Source organism: Carassius gibelio, chromosome A15 (assembly GCF_023724105.1).
Source record: "Carassius gibelio isolate Cgi1373 ecotype wild population from Czech Republic chromosome A15, carGib1.2-hapl.c, whole genome shotgun sequence".
Lineage (NCBI taxonomy): Eukaryota > Metazoa > Chordata > Actinopteri > Cypriniformes > Cyprinidae > Carassius > Carassius gibelio.
In genome coordinates, this window is record NC_068385.1 from 21,440,666 (window position 1) to 21,464,855 (window position 24,190).

The 24,190-nt window shown below is 39.8% G+C and overlaps 1 protein-coding gene across 2 annotated transcripts in view; it reads right to left on the bottom strand.

Moving 5' to 3' along the window:
* Positions 1 to 7,486, bottom strand: part of LOC128029400 (cell adhesion molecule DSCAM) — a 132,281-nt gene extending 124,795 nt beyond the window's left edge. Inside the window, exon 1 of one of the 2 annotated variants that reach the window (XM_052617181.1) lies at positions 6,686 to 7,486. In XM_052617181.1, the coding sequence (XP_052473141.1) occupies positions 6,686 to 6,728 (43 nt within the window). In that variant the 5' untranslated portion in view covers positions 6,729 to 7,486. The remainder of the gene's footprint in view (positions 1 to 6,685) is intronic. The other variant, XM_052617180.1, reaches the window with a different exon arrangement.
* Between the last annotated feature and the right edge of the window lie 16,704 nt (positions 7,487 to 24,190).

Here is a 24,190-nt window from a genome sequence, read left to right on the forward strand (position 1 = left end):
GAGCTCTTATATAAAACAATATTTCATTATCTCTCCAACAAAAATGCTATATAGTGATTAATGACAACTTTGTAAATGAATTAGCATCTGTGATAAAATGCTAATTTGCTAAGATTTGGATTGTACCAGATTTAGTTTTTATTCAAATTCAGTAAATTGTTCAGAAGGTAAATATTTATTGTCATATGCCTTAATAAATTCCATGTTTAATATTCTAAGTGTCAGCCTATTATCTTTTTAAGATAAGTTGCTGTAAGCATTTTAAATGACTCTTACTGTATGTAAGAACGTCTTAACACTTCACAGTCCAATTAAACAATACGTCAATAAAATTATGTTTAAATATATATTTTTTTCATAACACTTTTACCATCTATAGAAGGCCAAGCTAAACACTGCATTATGGGATACAGTATCAGCATAGCATGGTCTGACAAATATCTCACATATCTTACAAATGTAGTACATCGTTACTTTGCAGAGAATACATACTACCTACAGCAGAAAAAAAATAAGAGTAATATCGTATACTGAATATAGCCAATATGTTGTAGCTACAAATAATGTCTTAAACATGACAGGGTACTTTATACAAAGCAGCAGACAAATGTTAACTTGCTTTGCAACTAATCATATCAATGATGAGAAAATAGCTTTAACATCAATAACAATTAAATATCTTGTTTACATTTTTTGATTTTGTCAATGCTATGGTATAGAATTAATCCAGTTTGGGTCATTGATTTTGCCACAAGACAGTATTAGGCTTTTTATTATTACGAAATTACTAAGAAATTGAGCTTAAGCTGTTACCATGAAGTGCATATTTTTGCAATTACAAATTAAATTCTTCAGAATTAAGCACAATTTCTCACAAATTCACATTATCTAATGTAATCAATTTTTTTTTCTTCTTTTCATTTTTATTTTAAGGTTATTCATGACCTTTTTATGAAATGGATGTTTTTGTCTGTGTGTGTGGGTTTTTTTCAGTATCAGAGTGGTGCATGTCCATCTGTAGGCTACAGCACTGTAGTGTTTTCTGAAAGGGAGGACAGAGGACACAGTGCACCCCTCCCCAGCGCTCTTCTCTGCGGAGTGTTTCTCTTCTCATTTCAGGTTGACAAGGTTTTTTTTTTAATTTTTTTTTTTTTTTATTTTTTTTATGTGTGCTAGCAAGGTGACAGGAGACCACTGCTCCACACAGCCAGCCAGCCAACCGAGCAGACACAAATATATTCAGTGCATTTAGTACCCTGGATTAATCGAATTATAATTTAATCATCTGATCAAACAGCAATTAGCATAATCACTTGTGGGGAACAGCTGATAGAGGAGAGGGAGCAACACATAATAAACCTCAGGCAACTGCCGCTCTAATGAGACATTTAACTGCTAAAACACACATCAAAAAGCAACATCTTCATGCTTTCTGGAGCTGAGACAGCAGTTATGAACTGAAGGACAGCAATGTTTCAAATGCAGCGGTTTAACAGAGAAATTGTGCCGAAAGGTGCAATAAATTATTTTAAAGACAAAAAAAAAAAAGGTCTATCCATTGTGCAAACTGAGAAAGATTATTCTGTAGCATAAAAACGTATAATAAATATGTAATAACAATATGCAAAAATGAATGGAATTGGTAGTTTATTTCACCATAACACACTGTGATTACCATAAAACTGTCATCAAAAAAATTATTAAAATGATTAACAAACTTAAAGCTTCTAACATTGTTTATTATAATTTTACAGCCGTCTAATAACTATGGTATTTTGTCAGAAACTATTGCTATAATGGTAAAGTCTTGGACAAGGACATGTGAAAACCATACTGATCCTGGACTTGTCCTGTTTATACTGATACAGCTGATATGGTTGATGGCATATTTGCAGTCCAGTGACTAAGATACTATGGATAAAATTTCATTCTCTGAAGATAATGTGACATGAATAATGTTAAAATGAATAAGAACAAGACAGTATCATGGGTTGGTCAAATGCACATGTGCACACATACAGACAATGAAAAGCAGACATCTGGCAAAAGGGACAGTGCTCTGAAAGGGGACAGATAAAAATACCAACCACCAACTTGGTCTTACATCTTACGGTCTATGCCATGTTTAAAAATATATCACAAAGTTGAGAAAGCAAGCGCTGGTCATTTGTCACCCTGTCACTATCTCCCACCTAGGTCAGAGATACCTCAGCCTACATTCCTCTCTCTGGGTCTTATTTTAAAAATAACAAGACAGGGGTGCAGAGAAAGCATATGAATAGAGAGATGCACACTAGAGCCAAAAGTCATGTGATGCTATCATACAGAAGGCATTGATGACAGACAGATCCATTTGGTTGAAGGCAGATATCACTTCCACATCTTGGAAGCATAAAGCATTAAACAAAAACGAAAGACCATTTTCTTCTTTCTTCTCATAATTCTATGATTTATCCTTCTTTTGTTTAAAAAAAAAAATCCCTCATTTCAAAAGTCTCTTGGAGGCATTTTGAGAGTGTAAGTTAGGTGTTGATCAAAACTTGTTATTGACAAGAGATAATTATTTAATTTGAAATTATTCATTTTTTAAAGAATTCAATATTATATGTTCACTGTAAAAATACTTCTCGACATTTGTAGCTTTCTTTGCCTTTTATGACTTTAAGGTTATAGGTGAGAAACCTGCATTTTGCAGCCACCAATACATGCAATAAATAATTACATTTAAATAACATTTAAATAAAACAAAACCTAGACGGTTATCTTAAATGTGTATGAATTAGAAACAACATATAGTTTTAATTAAATAAATCTATATCTGCCTAAATAATAATATATGTGCATTATTCTAATCATACAAAATAATTAAATAATTGAATTCATAGTAAATGAAACAAAAGTTCATACAAAATGAATAAAACTGACATCATAATGTGACAGGACTAGTATTACTCCATATTGTCTTCAAAATGACCTCTAAACATGTTTGTCCTCTAAATAACTGAAACAGTCTCTGTCAACAAATTATTATATTTTTTTTCTATAATAATATCTATATTAATACAGCCCATTTGAATAGTCTTATAGCATTTAGGAATTGTATTGACATCAGCAACACTTCAAATCACAATCCTTCTTTCATACTAAAGTGATAAAAAAAAGTAAATACATAAAAACTGGGTAATCTAATATTATCCAAAGACAAACAGTGAAATCAGTAGCTAACATTAAAGTCAGTGGGTGGTTTGACTCATTCAAAGTCTCGTCTTGATGAAAATATCCTGTTTAACCACAAAAGCAGAAGCATCTATTGCATGCACTGCATTAGTAAATAACCGAACAAAAAGAGCAAAAAAAAAAAAAAACATGTTATGCTGCGTACATTGGTGTGGGGGTGGGGTGGTTAAGGACGCCAACTCAGAATCTTTAAATAGGTAAAAGAGGATTGCAGGGCACAAGTCTTACAGGACTGTCTAACAAACTTGAACAGATGGGCCTCTAATCAGCAAACTGCCTTAATTGCCCCCAATAGATTAACTCCCACCAAACACACAGTTCCACACAGCCAAATTTACTCAAATCATCTGTGCATTTCTCCTTAGACTCTTGAAGAAATCCCAGTTAAACATAAAATAAAGTCATTATTCTGACTCATATCACTCTGATTAGTTTGTATAATTCTGTTAGTATAACAGTTACTGGCCAGACGTATAATCCCAATAACAACAGCAGCATGTTTTAATACAGGATTTACACGGCTGAGATTATAATCCCTTGTGCCTGCGTGTGACTGTATGTGTTTTCGTAGACAACAAGTGACGGATTATAATTTTCAAGTAACAGATCTGAGGCACTTACATTGCTCATCCCAAGCAGCTTTTTGTATTGACTATTTTCTGTTTTGCTGTAAATCAGGCATTCCTTTTCTTACTGATATTCTGTTCTTAGATGTCTATAGAAATTCAACATATTACAGCAATATAGCATCTCCATTTCGTTTACGCAACATGGCTGTCATGCACAAGCAACAGTTCTAGGTTATCTTTTTACTTACAGAAAAAAACATCAATCCGTGTTAGACAATGCTGCACATATGACTAAAAAAATACCATCTTAAAATGTCAGAAATATTATATAAATATATATATTGTTGACAGTGTTTTTGTATCAACAATCACATTATAAAAAGGATAATATATATATATATATATATATATATATATATATATATATATATATATATATATATATTATCCTTTTTATAATGTGATTGTTGATACAAAAACACTGTTCCTAAATAAAATAGCAATAGATGAATACTAAACAACCTGCATTCAAACCAATAAGATACATCTTCAATATATGCCCTTTTATTGTACGTCAGGGGTCATTCATGCACACAACGGCCTTATTTGATACGCGACTATGGCTCTAATAATAGACGTTTCCATAGTTACAGGCCAAGCAGCATGTGATAAACCTTCCAGGCTCAAAATTTCTAGAATACAACTGCTTTCTGAGATGAGAAGGTAGCCACTTATAATGGGAAGATTGTGTATTCTTAGATCAGACCCCCTATTCTTAGACCCCCCCTTAGATTTATGTATAACTTTTCCACAATTACTAATTTAGCATATTAAGATGTCAACTGCAAATTTAAAATAAAGAATTATGTTTTTAAAAACTGCCAGCTCTACACTAATCACACGTGCTGATTTTAAAAGAATACATGAACAGCAAAAAAACAAACAAACAAACAAACAAAAAAGAGAAATAAATAAAATAGCTAAAGCACATCCAGCAAGAGCAGGAAAGCTAACAAGCGTCTCATTTCACTGTCTGCTCTGTTGGGTAATGGTGACTGATGAGTTCTGACTGCTTTTTTATGAGTTTCAGCTGTGGTAGGGTGGCGCAATATCAATTCAAAGTTATTACAAAATGCATCTCAATATTTTTTATTTCATATTTGCCCGAAGTGAGAAATGCCTCCGAGAGCTTTGTGTTTCAAGCTCAAACAACAAGAGTAGGGGTGTATTTATCTCCCTTCTCTGAAGAGGAGGATTATTTCTGTTGTTTTCTGAGGGTGAGCTTTCGTAACATCCTCACCGCTTCAAAATGACTGCCATTCAAAGCTTCACATTGAGGACTCGTGCCAGCATTTGCCCAATAGCCATTTTACTTCAAATCCTCAAACCATTTTAATCTTCCAAGCACGGGTCTCTGTTCCTTTCTTTGCATCATCCAGTAACCTTCCCTCGACAATGTCTGTCTGTCTGGAATTTTTCGAAGAGATAAGTCTCTGTTCCCGTCTCGCTTCATTCTGTTTTTCCCTCCATGGCTCCCTCCTTACGTACACACCCTTCCATGTTTGCACCTATTGACCATCTCTCCAGTTTAGCCGAATCACACCTTTTTACACTTGTGTAAAGGGTGCAGTATTAAAAACAGGTAGGAAAGATAGGAAAATCATGCTTAAGGCACAATTGGATTCATGAAATATAAAGATGGCTTTAAATTTCTTGCTGCACACACATGCATCCACGCAGGCGCAGTCCTTAAGTACACACACACACAGCTAGTAAGGCGTTGTGTAGTATTTTTCAGCGACTGCCCTGCATTTGTCTTATGGATCTTATATATATATATATATATATATATATATATATATATATATATATATATATATATATATATATATCTGAAGAATTTGTACACCACTGATTTAATATACTTCATATTAGGGGAAAAAAAAAATGTCTCGCATTAGATATGCAATTTAGAAAGTATGGTCAGCAAGCTATTTCAAACAAACACATAATCTGTTTTTAAAGACACAGTAATTGTTTCAAATAAAGCTGTATGATTTATGTTTTATGACCTATGTTTTATCATTTGAAAATGATTAAATTATATAAAGGAAATACATTTTTTTCACTCCCCTCCAACCAGGCTCAAATGCACAACAGAATGTTACAAAATTAACTGGATGTAATAATTTCATTTGAGGTGCCCATCTTAAATGTTTAAATATCCAGTGTTAATTATCTGCCATCAAATGTTTATACAATAAACCAATTAAATACAATGTTTATTTACACCCCCCCTTTAAAAATTAAACCTTTATCAGTTAAACAAATTATTGCCGTCCATGATTAAATTAAATTAAACTAAGTTGATTTAAAACCGTTATACTGAAGGGGGAGGGCGCAGCACACATAACCAATATTAAATACGTCAGTCATTGTGGATAAAAAGAAGAAGAATATATTTTTAAAATAGACTGTGCAACGTTGAAAACGAAAAGCAAATGGATGAGTAGCTTCTACAACACTCAGTGTGGTAAACAAGAGGTCACATTCATTAACATCTCCCCATGCGTAAAACAACCGACAAGAAACCTGTGCAATACCTGCCGGAGGCTCCTGTGTGTGCACAGTAATCATTATATGGAGCTTTTGCAGTACGCAGCGCTTATATAGTGCTGGCATCATCAAGGCCATAATGTGACTAATAAAGTGGTTTTACAAATGATTAGAGGAATGAAAGTCTCTCAGCCTAGGTGACCACCCGTGAAGCCATTCAAAATCATGAAATACATTGTCATACAGTACACCCTTTACAGAATGTCCTAATGAGAGAAAATTGAGTTTGAAATAATAGAAGAAGAAAAAAAATCAAGACTAACCATTCAGGATGCTCTGGAGAAAGAGAAATGCCAATATCCACATGCCCCGCTGCGTTCAATCCCCAAGCTAGATTTTCCTCTTTTCACTCCGCACACTTTGTCCACTGCTTTTTCCCGATCTCCCACTCAGAATGCCAACGGTAAGGTTAAAACAAAAGTCAGACCAGATTTCCTTTGCCAGTGACTTGAGCAGATCTCCACGGTGCGTATTATGTGTGCGCTTTTGAGCCCGGTCGTTGCGCATGAAACATGTGCGGGTGATCTAGTGTGACTGTCTTGGTAAAAGCTCGAATGCTCTCCGGATGCTGCTGTGCTTCAGGGGTGATGCTGGATGCAGGTGCGATGCTGATTCAGGAGCGTCTTTCAACAGAGCAGGTGGCGATGGGGAACAGAAAGAAAACTTTCAAAGCAAATGCGACGGTGCCGTTCAAGTGTGTCATTTAAACGAAGGGGAACTAAATATGTTTGAAAAAAGGGAAGAAAAGGAACTAAACAGGGGAGAATAAATCATAGATGTTTAATCAGAAATGGGAATGGAAAGAAAGTCCGGAGAAGCTGAAACGGCAGGAACAAAGGTGAGCTCCCAGAGTCAGACCATCTTCTTGAGCACCTCTCGCCGTCCAGCAGGCTGCAAGCAGGCGCATCTTCCTCCAGCGTGGCGCTTTAATCGCATTGGTTCGTGTGCTGCTAACCCTCTCTGCCTCAGAGCATTAGAGAATAACCCTCTCTCTCCCCTGCCTCCACAGCCCGGCTCACTGCTCACTGCCTTAAAGGAGCCGAAACACTCCTCTGAAGGCTGAAGGATGAGGGGGACACACCTATTTCAGGTGCGCTCTTAGTAGGCTATGAAAGACAAATAAATAAATAAGTCCCGCGCGCTGTCTCGCGAATCAATAACAACAAGGTGGCAAAGACCTTCTCCAAGCATTTTCAGATTTCACATTGTTACTTTTATTGTGTATTAGTCGTTGCGTTTCCAAATCCACAGAATAAACTTTTTTTCATATATATAGGTTCAAAATGTGCAGCCTTTCTCTTCTGGAAAATATTTATAACTTAACTTTTTTATTCAAGCCTACAAAGTTCTGTCAAATAAAGTTTTCTCTAAATTCAGATTGTACCACTTGCTAATGCTGCAGATCTTGGTTTGGTTTACTTATGTTGTGGGAGAAAATCGTCTCTGGTCTCAAGTCTTAGTTGACAACATTATTTCATCAGAATATTTTTTTATTTTTTATAATCACTTTTTTATTCAAAGCAAGTAAAGCAGTTGAACTGTTGTGTTTGACATGGTTAATGTAAGTGTAAGAATGCTCATAATGACTGTAAAAGAAACTTACCTCAGTTCAAACCATGTAGACAAATCACGACATCATTCATTTATTACATACCATGTGTGAAAGATCAATGGTTCTAATTGTGGAAATGTCACAGCATAATTTTATAAAGAGTGCAGGGGCAAAGTGAATTTCAGAAATTTTTGCCCTTTGAATCAGTACCTGTACATGGGGGCATAGCAGCCAATTTAAAAGTAGGGGGACAGCTGTATGGTGATGTCACAGAAAACTGATGTTCATAATAATAAACTCTAAATAGAATATCAATTGGCATTTTACAGCACCCAAGTGGCAATTTTGGGAGCATGCCGTGATAGCTTGGAAAGCCCTTTTTTTGTGAAATCATACTCAGAATTTAAAAATACTGAAGGACTTTGAGACCAGTGTGATACCATCTATACTTTATTTTTATGAAATAAAGATATTTTATGATATTTACAATATTTCATTTACACTACATTTGAACAATAACCTACTTCTTAACAGTTAAAGTTTAAAACAAGTGTTAAAGGGTTAGTTGACTGAAAAAGGAAAATTATGTCTTTAATGACTCACCCTCATGTCGTTCCAAACCAGTAAGACCTCAATTTATCTTCGGAACACAGTTTAAGATATTTTAGATTTAGTCCGAGAGCTCTCAGTCCCCCCATTGAAAATGTGTGTACGGTATACTGTCCATGTCCAGAAAGGTAATAAAAACAACTTCAAAGTAGTCCATGTGACATCAGAGGGTCAGTTAGATTTTTTTGAAGCATCAAAAATAAATTTTGGTCCAAAAATAGCAAAAACGGCGACTTTATTCAGCATTGTCTTCTCTTCCGGGTCTGTTGTGAGCGAGTTCAAAACACGTCAGTTTAGTGATATCCGGTTTGCGAACGAATCCCCTGATTTACATGAAACTCAAACTGCAACTTTTAGAAACGCAAGCGCAGAACGTGGAAACAAAAGCAAAGGGGAAAAAAAAACACAAGCACACAAAAAAATAACATATGAGCAGGAAACCTGATTTTGTTTGAGATTTGGAAAATGTTGAATTCATGTTTCAGTTTTGTGCAATATAATTTTAAATGCGTTTACATTTTTGATTTACACGTATTATTTTTCGATCCATGACTGTGCTTTTTGTTATTTAAAAAAAATTGCATTTCTTTTTCGCTTTTGTGTGTTATTATTTTACACGTGTTTTTAAATATTTTATTTATGCTTATTATTTTTCGATCTGTGACTGCAATACATTTGGCGGGAAACTAATCCCATAAGTGTACTGTTTGAGTACATGAATTACTCTGGGATATTGGTTTGTTTGAACTCAGAGGGAGTTTCAGCCACATTAAAAAAGTTAACAGCTTAAGTCATTTGCAAATTAATGCTTATTGGAGACGTGACCATTTTTAAACCATTCAGGAAGAACTGGTTCAAGAAGATCCTGTTACATCGAATGATTCGTTTGCGAACCGGATATCACTACACTGTTGTTTTTTGAACTCTCTCACAACAGACACGGAAGAGAAGACAATGCTGAATAAAGTCGTAGTTTTTGCTATTTTTGGACCAAAATGTATTTTTGATGCTTCAAAAAATGTGATTTTATTGGCCAAAGTTGTCTTCGGACGCAAAAAAATATGTACTCTCCTGTACTGTCTGTCAGTTCACGAAACCAAGCCAAAGGAAACCCGCTGGGCTTATGGTCCCTATATGCCCACAAAGACCTTGGGAGTATACGGGTAACTGAGAGGGTGATTCGGTCACTGAAAACTGCCATCCATGCTTATGTCTGCACCAAGCACATGGCATGGGATCGTTACCTGCCCCAAATTTGCTTTGCCTTGAAAACTACACCACATGAAAGCACTGGTCGAAGACGTTGACCTGTTTCTTACTCAGTGGATGATCTGGTAAGAGTGAATACTTATCCTCATTGAGATGCTCTGGCGAACTTCACTGCTAAGTTGGTGCCTGTATATACAGGCCCATATCGCGTCACACAAAAGCTGTCCGAGGTGAATTACAGGCTCACAGACTGAATAAAAGAGCAGATGCTGGTGTATTTCATGTTTCAAACATGCTGCCCTTTCGTAATTTGGACACATCTGGCTAAGCTGAGACTGTGCCCACAAAGGGTTCTGTTCCAGAAGCATCAGTTGACAATAGGAATGTTGTGCATGATGAATTCAATGGCAGTGCTACCACCATGACCTTGACCTAAAAATGGATGATGAAGATAATTGGCCTGTGTCAACCAGTCTTTGTGATCAGTCAGGAAGTATGGATAGTGTTAAATCTTTTCCATGACATGCAAGTCGAATTTGCAACTCAGAAAGATGACTTGGCTGTTGATGTCAATAATCCAAACGTACGTCGCTATGACTTGAGACCTCGATGTGCACCACGAATCACCTCAGACTGGTCAGCTAATAGGTGGACTAACGTATACCACACAGACAGACTTGACCTTAAATAATATGTTGATTGTGTTTGTGGGTACATTATATTTTCCTGACTACTGTAAAGTCAACCAAAAAGATTGCTTTATGTGGGAAAAGTGAAAGCTTTTGTTTAGTTGCCGAAAATGGGGAAAAGTGGGGAAAAAAACTGAAACATTTTCAATGTTTTATAATTTGTTACATGCTGATGTTGTTTTTTCAGATTTGCAAACTATGTACTTTGGTCAATAAGTGCTGTCATGTATGCCTGTGTGAACCTTATTACATGCCCCTGTATGGTTATGTTATTTTGTCAACTTTTCATGTTTGAGGTTGTTTAAAATGTTGGAATACTTAGTCGTGTATGGCTGGGGACAGCCTCATCTGGCTGGGGGGGATCTGTAACGGCCACACTATGTTTAACGTTATTCAGGTTAATGTTCTTTTAAATATGTTTTGCTGTATGTGCGAATGCTGTTCCATGAGCGGGCATGTACACAGAGAGAGAAAGATGGTCGCTCTACTGGTGATTATCACAGCACTGTGTTTAACTTCTTTTGTTTCTGTTTTGTTACGTTACCAGAGTATTTTATTTCCCATTTTGTACTCACCCTTTCACATGTGTATGAGAAGAGTATGCTGTGCAAACGACTATAAAGGCATGTGGAACAGCTTTCTGGTCGCCTCGAGTTCTCTTATTTTGCCTTCTCTTTCATCCGGGTAGACTCGATCTCTCTGGTAGACGTTACACATTTACACATCAATGTATCGTCATGAGCCACAGGGTTTTTAATTTGGTTTTGTTTGTGTATGTTTTTATTTATTTATTTTTTATGTTTTAGCCATGATTGCCATCTACTTCTATTATATGACTAACAGAGTGCAACGGTTTGTTTTAAAAATCTCAGTTTTTATTCTACTGAAGAAACAAAGCCACCTACATCTTGGATGCCCAGGGAATAAGCAGATAACCTCAAATTTTCATTTTTGGGTGAACTGTCCCTTTAACATGCATTTATATATTCATATTTTTTACATGTATAATATATATTAATAAGTCATAAGAATTTATTTTTTAATTTGTGGCCATAGAGTACTGCATATATATATATATATATATATATATATATATATATATATATATATATATATATATATATATATATTTTTTTTTTTTTTTTTTCATGTAATGTGCTGGGCTCTGTAGACATGAAATGGGTAATAGGAGATTAATTTGACCAGAAAACAGTACAAACTTAATTAGGCTGCATCAAAAGCTAAATCAACTATCCTTACTCTACACACCACTGCTTGTGTTACTAAAAAATTGCACTGAATATTAATTAAAACAATTTGGGAACATGGCCATGTTAGTTAGTCGGTATGACATTGATACTGTTTAAGGGTGTAAACAATACATATGAGGTGTAGTCGGCAGGATTAGATGAACCCACTCTTTCCAAACTTTAGGACACCATTTATAATTATTTTAGAAATATTAAGCATATTATGTGTTAATTTCTTACTCAACACAAAGTTCCTGACCTAAAATTCATCAAATCCAGATCCCTAATCATTCAAATTGTATTAAATCGAATGATCTCCAGATTTCAGATTTTGTGCAGGATCATATAGTAAAGCATTGTAATAATAATAATAAAAAAATGTAATCAAATATTTACACCAAAAACAGTAGTCTGACTTCTTTTTCAGATTTTAGTATTGTGGCCTACTTTTTCACACATCACAGTATTCCACTACTCTGTCATAATCAACCTTTTCACCGTATACATACATGAGTTGACAGTTGGTAAGTCAGTCCTGGTGAGATCAGCCCCTTTGTTTTGACAACTCCACTGAGGTTTAGTGTTCCCTTACAACCAAACATACATTGGTCTATCGGTGGCCAAATGTCAGCCTGCTGACTTCTAGACGTCCTGCAGAGGATCAGGTTCCCATTTCACTACATTGCCCATTAGCCAGAAATAGATCTGTCTAGAGCAACGCCATATGAGCTCTTTTGTTACCTTATACAATAGAGCTGATAAAGACATGATGAGGGTGTGGAGAATCAAATATAACAACATGTAAAGTTATCCGCTGGCTGTATCATCACTAAAGCACCATTTACAAATACATGACCATGTGAGCCAGAATTCACCTTACAGATTGCTTATCTTAGAATCTCAGCTCAGCTCAATCTCCAAGATTAATCAATTAACACTAAAAATATCATAATATTATACATTATAATAAATGTTAAAATTTTGAAAAATTACAAATTAAAATGGAAATCACTTGAATGTAAAACAGAGGCCTGATATTAGCTGTTGCTATATTACACAAATGCTACTGAGGGGAAAACTGGGATGATGTAACATCAGTTAACTTAATTCACAACACACTCACTTTGGCAATATCAGACATGTGCAAGCACATTTCAGCCCTGTAATTCCCCACAAACTAACAGTCTAACTAACACTGTCTAAGACACTTTGTTAAGTGAGTTAAATAAAAAGCATGTATAAATATGAACATTTATCGCTCATCCAAAAGTAACATATCAGTTAAATATGTAACCCTCGTTCCCTGAATGAGGGAATGGGGACCTTACAGTACATTGACATTAGGGGTCTCACTTGGGAGCCCCAATCACCTCCCAGCATTATAAGAAATGGCCAATGACAATTGGTGAGTGAAAATGTATCCCAAGTCACTGCTTGTACATATGGCAGCATGCATCCACACATTCAAGTTTGTGCTGAGGAGCCAAGAAGAATCCCGGCATTCAGCGCAGTTCACGGTTGTGGGATGAGGGGTGTATCACCTCCTTCAGGGAACAAGAGTTACATACATAATCGAGACATTCACTATCAGTCAGTCGTGTTTGACGTTATGTCGACTCTGAAGGTAGGGGTCCTGGTGCAAAGCGCCACTGCCAGAACAGTATTATGAAAGTTGAAGGTGCAGGTGCAAGCAAACATGTTAGAACAGATGGACCTCAATCCACTACCTACCTAATTCCCTATATGCCAGATCATTTATTAAATATATCAACTTAGCAGGGAAGCCGAAAAAAAGGGGTTGTTCTGACACTATCACAGTTCTAGGATTCAATAACTGTTTGGGTGAAGAGACACATCCAAATGGGAATGTAAACAGTAAGACTGGTTACAGCACTCTGACAACTGGAGTTTATGGAACCTTCAAAGATATTAGGTGTCACCCAGCCCAAAGCTATGCAGATGCCTGCTAGGGAGGCACCATTTGACACTCTGAGTGGAGTGAGCTCTCACCCCCATGGGCCAGGACACACCATGTGCTTCATAAGCCAAGGTGATGACATACACTAGCCAGTGGGCCAACCTATGTTTGGAGACAACCTTCCCATTCTGCTGTCCTCCAAAGCAAACAAAGAGCTGATAAGAGCTTCTGAAGCTCTGGGTGCGTTCCACGTAAATACACAAAGTATGAACAGGACACAGCAACATGAGGGCTTGATCTGCCTCTTCCAAGGTCAGCACTTGCAAGTTCACCACATGAATCCTGGAAGGAATCGGTGGGAACTTTGGGCACATAACTGGCCTAAGCCTCAAATTAACATGAGAATTATCCCACCTGAACTCAAGGCACGATTCATTGATCAAAAATGCCTGCAGTTCCACAGCCCTGATGTATGTGAGCGCGCCCAGGAGTGCTGTCTTAAATGACAGGAATTTGAGGTCAACTAATTCAAACATCTCAAAGGGGACTCAAGAGGGAAACGAGAAATTAAACTGGAGTATTTCATCTCCTTGCACCTCTCTCTGATTCCTGCGGAGAGATAGCAAGGGAAGCATGAAGAAACAGAGCATCCTGCAACCACAATCTCTGGTCACAGACAGATCTCAACACATGAGACCCAGAGATGAAGGAAAAATGCTCTTTTATTGGCAGAACAGGCATCATGGTGATGGATGCCCCCAGTCCCAGATGTTAGTTGCCCCAAAAGAGCAGCATCCATCTTCCATCAGAGTGTCAAGAAAGCTGACTTTGTTGGTGTCCCCATCTCAGCCAGGTTCATTGGCTCTCCTGGACTACCATGGTAGACATCACCTGCCTGAGCGCCCGCATCAGGACTGTTATTGCTCAGAGGGTAAAGTTAGTGACCGGATGAACCAGTGCATCATCTGGGAGCTTGACAGCACTATGCAGTGAGGAGAAGGACTTCCATGTGGGTTGGCCCCAGGGATGTAGTGGAGGCTAAACGCACGTAAACGCCGTTTACGCACATCCCAAAATTCTGAAATAGCGTTTACCCACCTCCAAAGTACGTTTATCCACCTCTAAATTGAGTTTATCCACCTCTAAATAGCCTACAGTTCCTATGACATTTTAAATTAAGCTTGTGTCGTTTTAGTTTCATATTGTTAATTATTAGTTTCATAGATTGTTTGTTAAAGATGAAGTCTTTCATACTGCGCTGCAACTAGTCAGTGTTGACCAATTGCTTGCGGTGTTGCCAGTAGTGGGAAGTTCGGATCATTTCACTGACTCGGATCTTTGAGTCTCGTTCAGCAAAATGAACTAATCTTTTCGGTTCCCGTCTCTATGGGACTGACATGAAGAATAAAAGACTCGGACCTCGCCTGTCGATTCAGAACCCATATGTTGTGGAATGTGCATGTGCAGTCAACACAAAATGAACGAATCACTCTCTGAGACAACTTATTAGTCCTGAGTCATATTAAAGATTTGTTAAAAATGAACGACACGTATCAGACTGTGTCATGGATTCGGTTTTCCTTCTCTCCTCCCCCCCTGCTGTTTTTCTTCGCTACACTCACACTCCTCTTCAGCTGTTTCTCATTATCTCTCCTCTGTCTCGCTAATAGATTCACACCTGTTCTCGCTTCTCCCTAATCACCCTGGCTATTTCTAAGTTTCCTTTTTTGTGTTCTCTGCTTGATTATTTCGTTTGCTGTAGATGCTGATGCTTCGCAATCTTCTTGTGCCAGTCCTGTCTAGTCCTGTCGTGTCGGACCCTATCCTGCCTTTCGTGCTCCAGTCACAGGTCAGATCTAACGGTGCTCTGGGTTAACCTATTGCTCTGCTCTCTGTCCAGTCCTGCTGGTGCTGACGGGTACTCTGGACAGTTACCGTACCTGCCGCCTGAGTTTATCCAGCTAACGCTAATCTCAACATGCTGCCCGAGCGCTGGCCTGTTTATCTACAAGAACTCTCTGTTTGCTCTTTCACGTAAAAGACTGTGTTTAACTTTTGGGTACCGGCTCATCGGCTGCCTTTTGTTATTATTTCAAAGACTTATTTCTGTTACAACACTACTCTATTAAATACGCTTCCTTTTGCATAATCTCTCTTGGGTCCTCATCTTTCCTCACCACAGAATAATCAAGCCAATAATGGACCCAGCGAGTGCAAGCCCGATTCAGACTGCCATTGAGCTGCAAGGAGTCATGATCGGAAGACATCACACAGAGCTGGCCACTGTTCGGCGCGCGGTAGATTCTCTGGCCGTCCAGCTCACGGATTTGTATACGCAGGTTCACCAACTTAAGGCGGGTTCTCCTGCTTCCAGGGGGTTGGTATGTATTGTATTGTGTATTGTACTGCATGTATTGTGGCGCAGCCAACCACTTCGTGGCATCATGTCCAGGAAAGGGCAAGCGCTCGTCAGTCGGTGAGGGATTACTGGCGAGCGCTACTTCAATCTCTCCTTCAGGATCGCGCACTGTCATTCCCGTTACCGTGCAGTGGTCTGGTTTGTCAGTCTCTTGTAATGCCTTAATAGACTCTGGGACTGAGGGGAATTTCCTAGATGAGTCCTGGGCCCGCAAGCAAGGTGTCCCTTTGAGGGAGCAGGAGGAGGCCACTCCCCTTGTTGCCCTAGATGGAAGTCCCCTACCCAGGGTTCATTTTCAGTCTGCTCCTTTATCTCTCACTGTCTCTGGTAATCATCACGAAACCCTTTCCTTTTTAATTTTCCGCTCCCCCTTTGCTCCTTTAGTTTTATAACATCCCTGGTTAGTTAAACACAATCCTCACATTAACTGGTCTAATAATAACATCCTCTCTTGGAACCTGTCTTGTCATGTCGAATGTTTATTGTCTGCTAATCCCCCTGTTTCCTCTGTTTCTGTGTTTCAGGAGGAGCCGGGTGATTTGACCGGAGTGCCGGAGGAATATCATGACTTGAGGGCGGTTTTCAGTCGTTCACGGGCAACTTCTCTCCCTCCTCACCGGCCGTACAATTATAGAACTTTTACCCGGGACCACACCCCCTCGCGGTAGATTGTTCTCTCTATCCGCGCCCGAACGAAAGGCATTAGAGGAATATCTGTCCGAGTCTCTTAACGCCGGTACCATAGTCCCTTCCTCCTCGCCAGCCGGGGCAGGGTTTTTCTTTGTTAAGAAAAAAGATGGGTCTTTACGTCCCTGTATCGATTATTGTGGGCTTAATGACGTGACCGTCAAGAATCGCTACCCCTTACTGCTCATGTCATCCGCTTTTGATTTGCTTCAGGGGGCTAGAGTTTTCACCAAGTTGGATCTTCGCAATGCATACCATCTCATTCGTATAAGGGAAGGGGATTAATGGAAGACTGCGTTTAATACACCGTTAGGGCACTTCGAATATCGGGTGCTTCCGTTCGGGCTCGTGAACGCCCCAGCTGTTTTCCAGACGTTAATCAATGACGTTCTTAGAGACATGCTTAATATCTTTGTGTTTGTGTATCTTGACGATATATCGATTTTCTCTCCATCTCTCGAGGTACACGTACAGCAGGTGCGTCAAGTCCTTCAATGCCTACTTGAGAATCGCCTGTTTGTAAAGGCTGAGAAATGCACTTTTCACGTGCCCAGCGTCACCTTCCTCGGTTCCGTGATCTCCGCAGATGGCGTTAGTATGGACCCTGCTAAGGTTCGGGCGGTTTCCGATTGGCCAATCCCTGACTCTCGTGTCGCGCTCCAACGGTTTTTGGGGTTTTCTAATTTTTATAGACGTTTTATACGTAACTTCAGTCAAGTAGCGGCTCCTCTTACAGCTTTAACGTCAAGTCAAGTCATGTTTTAGGTGGTCAGAGTCAGAGTCCGCTCTGAAGGCATTTGATCACTTAAAGTCTCTCTTTATCTCAGCTCCTATTCTCATTACCCCTGATAGCTCTAAACAATTCACTGTTGAGGTCGACGCGTCAGAGGTAGGGGTGGGAGCCATCCTCTCCCACCGCTCATCCGACAATAAGTTGCACCCCTGTGCCTTTTTTTCCCACCGTCTCTCGCCTGCGGAGCGCAACTATGACTTAGGCAATCGTGAGCTGCTGGACATACGTTTGGCCTTGGGAGAGTGGCGTCATTGGTTAGAGGGTGCTTCCTTATCGTTTATTGTGTGGACAGATCACGTAACCTAGAGTACATTCGCTCCGCTAAGCGGCTTAACGCACGTCAGGCTCGCTGGGCTCTATTTTTCGCCCGTTTCGATTTCTCGATCTCATATCGCCCTGGGTCTAAGAACGTGAAGGCCGATCTTCATATCCCTAGGAACCTTCTTTTTGTTCCCGTTTCGGCACGCTTAGCAGTTCTTCAGTGGGCTCATTCCTCCAAATTAACCGCCCATCCCGGCGTTCGGGGCACACTCTCCACTATTCGCCAGCGCTTCTGGTGGCCTACTCTTGACCGTGACATTGCGACATTTCATTGCGTCATGTACGGTCGGCGCACAGACCAAATCTAGCAGTTCTCCGCCGGTGGGTCTCTTAAGACCACTACCCACTCCGTCCCGGCCCTGGTCTCAAATAGCCCTTGATTTTATTACTGGCTTACCCCCGTCAGCAGGTAATACTGTCATTCTGACTATAGTGGATCGATTTCCTAAGGCCGCGCACTTTATCCCCCTTCCTAAACTTCCTTCGGCCAAGGAGATGGCTCAGGTCTTTAAGATACACAGTCTCCCCTCTGATGTTGTTTCAGACAGGGGCCCTCAGTTCACGTCCCAATTCTGGAAAGAATTCTGTCGCCTCATCGGTGCGTCTGTCAGCCTCTCCTCTGGGTTTCATCCCCAGACTAATGGCCAGGCTGAATGCACCAATCAGATCGTTGGCCGCCTTTTACGCAGCTTAGCCTTTCGTAGCCCATCATCTTGGTCAGAGCAATTGCCCTGGGCAGAATATGCCCATAATTCTTTACCTACGTCCGCAACCGGTTTATCCCCGTTTAACTCTTGCCTTGGCTATCAGCCTCCTTTATTCTCCTCGCAGAATGCGGACTCCAATGTCCCTTCAGTGACTGCGTTCATCAATCGCTGTAAGCGCACCTGGAGAATAGTTAGATCCGCGCTTTGTCGCACCAAGTCCCGTACTCGAAAGTACGCCAATAAGCATTGTATCAGAGGGCCTAAGTATCATTGTGGTCAGAAAGTGTGGCTATCCACCCAAAATTTATCTCTCCTGACTCCCTCCCGCAAGCTGGCCCCCCGCTTTATCGGACCTTATCAGGTTTCTAAGATCGTTAGTCCTGTCGCGGTCAAACTAAAACTCCCTCCCAATCTGCGTCGCATCCATCCCGTTTTTCATATTTCATGCATTAAACCGTTCGTATGCGCGCCTGCTCCCACCCCCCCGTCTGTCCCCATTCGTGTCGAGGATGCCCCCGTTTACACAGTGCGTAAACTCCTGGATATGCGTCGTCGTGGTCGGGGCCTCCAGTTTCTCGTTGACTGGGAGGGTTACGGTCCTGAGGAGAGAAGTTGGATCCCCTCCCGGGACGTGCTGGACCGCTCTCTCATCGATGATTTCCTCCGCACCCACCAGGTTCCTCCCTTTTCCTTCTCTCCTCCCCCCTTGCTGTTTTTCTTCGCTACACTCACACTCCTCTTCAGCTGTTTCTCATAATCTCTCTTCTGTCTCGCTTATAGATTCACACCTGTTCTGGCTTCTCCCTAATCACCCTGGCTATTTCTAAGTCCCCTTTTTTGTGTTCTCTGCTTGATTATTTCGTTTGCTGTAGATGCTGATGCTTCGCAATCTTCTTGTGCCAGTCCTGTCTAGTCCTATCGTGTCGGACCCTATCCTGCCTTTCGTGCTCCAGTCACAGGTCAGATCTAACGGTGCTCTGGGTTAACCTATTGCTCTGCTCTCTGTCCAGTCCTGCTGGTGCTGACGGGTACTCTGGACAGTTACCGTACCTGCCGCCTGAGTTTATCCAGCTAACGCCCGAGCGCCGGCCCGTTCATCTACAAGAACTCTCTGTTTGCCCTTTCACGTAAAAGATTGTGTTTACCTTTTGGGTTCCGGCTCATCGGCTGCCTTTTGTTGTTATTTCAAAGACTTATTTCTGTTACAACGCTACTCTATTAAAGACGCTTCCTTTTGCATAATCGCTCTTGAGTCCTCATCTTTCCTCACCACAGACTGCATCAAATTTCAAAAATGGATATCAGGCAATTAATAATAATAATAATAACGTTCATTATTTTGAATAGAAATCATCACTCATTCAGCAGCCATCAAGCACCTTCATTTTCTTTTAAAAGCACATAGGCTATATATTGAATAATAATATAGAATAATATTATATTCGGAGAACTTCCTGATCCCATAGCTATGCATGCTATATAAAAGATCAATAAACATTACAGATTATGAAAAGTAATGTGTTTTTTTACTTGTGTATTTATTGTGTGGGTAGAGTAAACTATATAAAGTGAAATCACTATCCATTGTAATAATAAGGAGTGTAATACTTGTTGCCATTATGAAATAAGTTATATCAGGGTAAAAGACATATCTTAAACATTTAAAATGTTTTATTAACTTATTAGAGGACAATAAGATGATTCTAGAGAACAAACATCACCACCAATTAAACAGATCTGTCATTGTCAGTTTTCTATTGTGTCCTCAAAACAAAATTATTTTATGCAAAAAAAAAAAAAAGTCCAGATCACTTCTGCAATACAATGCAAAAAAATGGATTGTCAATGTAATGTTAGAGTATTATCTTAATAAGAGTTCACTACTTCATCTGGGTTTTATTTTCAAAGTAATGATTGTAGTGCAGCAGGAGTAGTTTCTCAAAACGCTGGTCTGTGAGACGGTTCCTTTTTGGGGTGAGGATGAGACTTCCAATACTTAACAGCCTCTCAACTGGTGCACTGGAAGGTGTTGCTGTGTTGGCTTTTAAGAAGACCTTCAAAATCCTGGGGAAATCATGTAAATTTTCCATATTTGCTGATTTCAGGTATTCACATATCTCCACGTCCACAGTAATTGCTTGGTGGTCATGTTGATTCTCTGCTTTCAGGAGACTGCAGTGGCTCTTTCTGTGGTATCTCAATAGTGAGAGCACGACACTGTGCTGCCAGAATCATCTTGATGTTGTCTTTTCTTGTTTCATCTCCCAGCCACCGCAGCTTGAATTTTGGCAGGGTTACCGCAGCAATCAAAGCTTCATCGCTGTCAAGGATGGAGCTAAACCGTGTCTTGATAGCCTGCAAGAGAATTTTAGATAGTTTACATAGTTAATAGACTAATAGACATTAATTCATACCAGAATAATACCATTTATGTCAGGAAAAAAATGAGTTAAAAGTAGTATTAAACTTAACAACCCGCAAACATATTGACTTGAAAGCACTGACACACACTATTCTATGAGAACTGAACTGAGCTGAATGATGACATCACTGTTTCTTCCAGAACTGCTTTATAGCTACAGTATATTGAACTCATTTCATAGTTTATGAACTACACTATTATGCTGAACCAAACAAAATAAACACTGAACTGTTTGAACTGTCTAATGACTTTACTATTTTCTTTTTAGAGCTGCTTTGCAGCTAAATTGAATTCTGTTTGCATTATTGAATCATTATTTCCTGTTATCCCTGTAAATCTGCTTTGAAACAATCTATACTGTATAAAGTGCTATACAAATAAAAGTGACTTGACATCAAATAAAACATTAAAATAATAATAATAAGACCATATTGAACAGAATTACCTGAACTATGAGGTCTGAGAGGTCAGCCATCATATGAGAGAGGCCCTCTTTCAGTGCCAAGATTTTTGTCATCAAGATTTCAAGGGTAGGTTGAAGGGTGCCATAGAAACATTGATCTTCACCTTGAAGTATATCCAGTGCCATACAGACAGGCTTCAGAACCTTGCAGTATTCTTTAATGAACTGATACTCTCTCTCTGTAATGCATCTGATGTTCAGGCGAGTGTAAAGTTGACTGACGTCCGCTAAGGTATATGATAAGTGCATCATAAAACGAGTTCCAACTTGTAGTTGAAGGGACCAGCAACTTTCTTTTGCTAAATTCTTCCAGGCTCTCTGATGCCACAGTTGATCGACTTACTTTTGACCACAAGGCTGAACATTTTCCAGTTGCACTTCTGTACACTGCTTTTGACTGCCTTCGCCGTCAAAAATGTATGTCGTTCGAGCATATAAGGTAAGGGTGTGCGATGCACACCGGTGATGTGGAGGGAGAACATACCGCTCGCTGGACTCACTGTCATCTCGTAAAACTGCGTGCAAGTCCGTAAATATGACCTCGTCTTCATCGTTCTCTGTTTCATTATCATCATCAGTTTGAAACATTCTGAAAGCTTTGACAAAGTTCGAGCCATTGTCAGTGACCGTGGCAGTTATCTTACCACAAAGATCATTTGAGCTGTGAATTTGCTCTAACTCCGCTGCGATGGTATCGTCGTGTGTCTCCCACGAAATCGTCTGCAGGCGATTGCAGCTTTTTTCCGATGTAGAGTAGCAGGATCTATCCAGTGTACTGTAATTCCCAGGAAACTTTTATTCTGAGCAGTCCATAGATCTGCAGTGGTTGAAACATATTCCAAGTCGGCAAAAGTTTTCTTTAGTTCGGTCTCCATTTCCATATATGCTTTATCCAAAAAGCTTGCAAAGGTTTTACGATCGGGCAGCACGCCTCCCGGCCTTTTCCCTGTCACAGAGATTTTGCTGATGATATTTCTAAATGTGGGCGCCTCCACAGTGGACAGCGGCTGCATCTCCTCAACAATAAAAGCAGCAAGCAATTTGTTGAGTTCAGTGGAACTAATTGTTTTACCTGGTGATGATGAACTGAAATCAAGCTTTTGTTGTTTAGCTTGAGGCGGGGTGGAGGTACCATTCGGTCCTCTCTCTTCCAATTCTGTAGTGCTGTGCTTTGCATGCAGATGTTTTTTTAAATTTGAGTTGGTGTTTTTTGCAGTTGACAAAAGCTTTTCACCAACACATAATTTACACTTTACGATTATTCCCTTCTCCTTTTCTTCGACGATTTCGAAATAATGAGAATACTTGCATCGCAGTAATGTAACGCTCTGGCCTGCCATCTCCGTTCCTGACTAGAGTTTGTTCCCGCGGAGGGCACGCACGTATCAGTGTTCTATGTGACTACGTTCATTTTAATTCTCTGTCTCTGTAACAGACAAAGAGCTGATCTGAGTTCCTTAAGCTATGAGATTTATCCATGTACTGTCGCAATGCGCATACAGCAGAGAGCAAAGCTAGTGCTGGGTCTTCCTTCTCCAGGATACCGTTTGCAGGTTCACTATCTGGTCCCTAGGAACCTTGGGCACGTAGAAGGGCTGGGGTCAGCTGGCCCAAACACAAAGCATGATTCATTGACTGAATATGCCTGCAGGTCCCCCATCTTCTTGATTGAGGCCAATGCAGTCAGGAGTAGGGTTTTCATAGGAAGTAACTCGACTATAAAAAGCCTCGAATGGGGCAGTTAGTAATGCTCTTAGCATAAAAATTCCAAAACCCAATAGGGTAAACCCTAGTAGGATTTAACCTCCTGGCTCCCCTAAGGAAGCTGATGACAAGATTATGCTTCCTTAGGGGAGCCAGGAGGTTAAATCCTACTAGGCCTCCCTCCCTGCTGTGAAGAGAGAACTGAAGATGAACACCGAGGCGAGCCAGATAACGAACGAAAGATTGACTCGTTCTCATTCTTTGGATCACCGTTTTTTTCCGCGAACTGGTTCTTTCTGACAGTTCAATTCAATAAACCGGTTGAAGAAAACGGTTCACCGGTTCTTTTGTGCTCGACGTAATGACCTTCGGTTTACCCACGGTCATAACATAAGCACAGAATCAGTTCAGAATCAATCACCAAAAGAACCAGTTCGGTTCAGACGCGCTGTGTGTCAGTCTGCTTCAGAAAACGACAGTATACCATCCGACAGAAACGGTTCTTGACTCGAGAACAAGTCAATCATTCGTTCGTTATCTGGCTCGGCTCTGTGTTTTTCTTCAGTTCTTTCTTCACAGCAGTTCAGTCAGTGTACTGTTTGAGTAAATGAATAACTCCGGGATATTGGTTTGTTTTAACTCAGAGGGAGTGTCAGCCACATTAAAAAAAGTTAACAGCTTAAGTCATTTGTGGATTATTGCTTACTGGAGATGGGAACAGTTTCAAATGATTCAGTTCGATTTGGGGAGCTGGTTCAAGAAGATCCAGTTACATCGAGTGATTCGTTTGCGAACCGGATATCACTACACAGCAGTGAACGTGCTTACAACAGACCCGGAAGGGAAGACAATGCTGAATAAAGTCGTTCGTTTTTGTTATTTTTGAAATCAAATGTATTTTTGATGCTTCAAAAAATTCTAACAGAACCTTTGATGTCACATGGACTACTTTGAAGATGTTTTTATTACCTTTCTGGACATGGACAGTATACCGTACACCAGTAGTGCCCAGCCCTGCTCCTGGC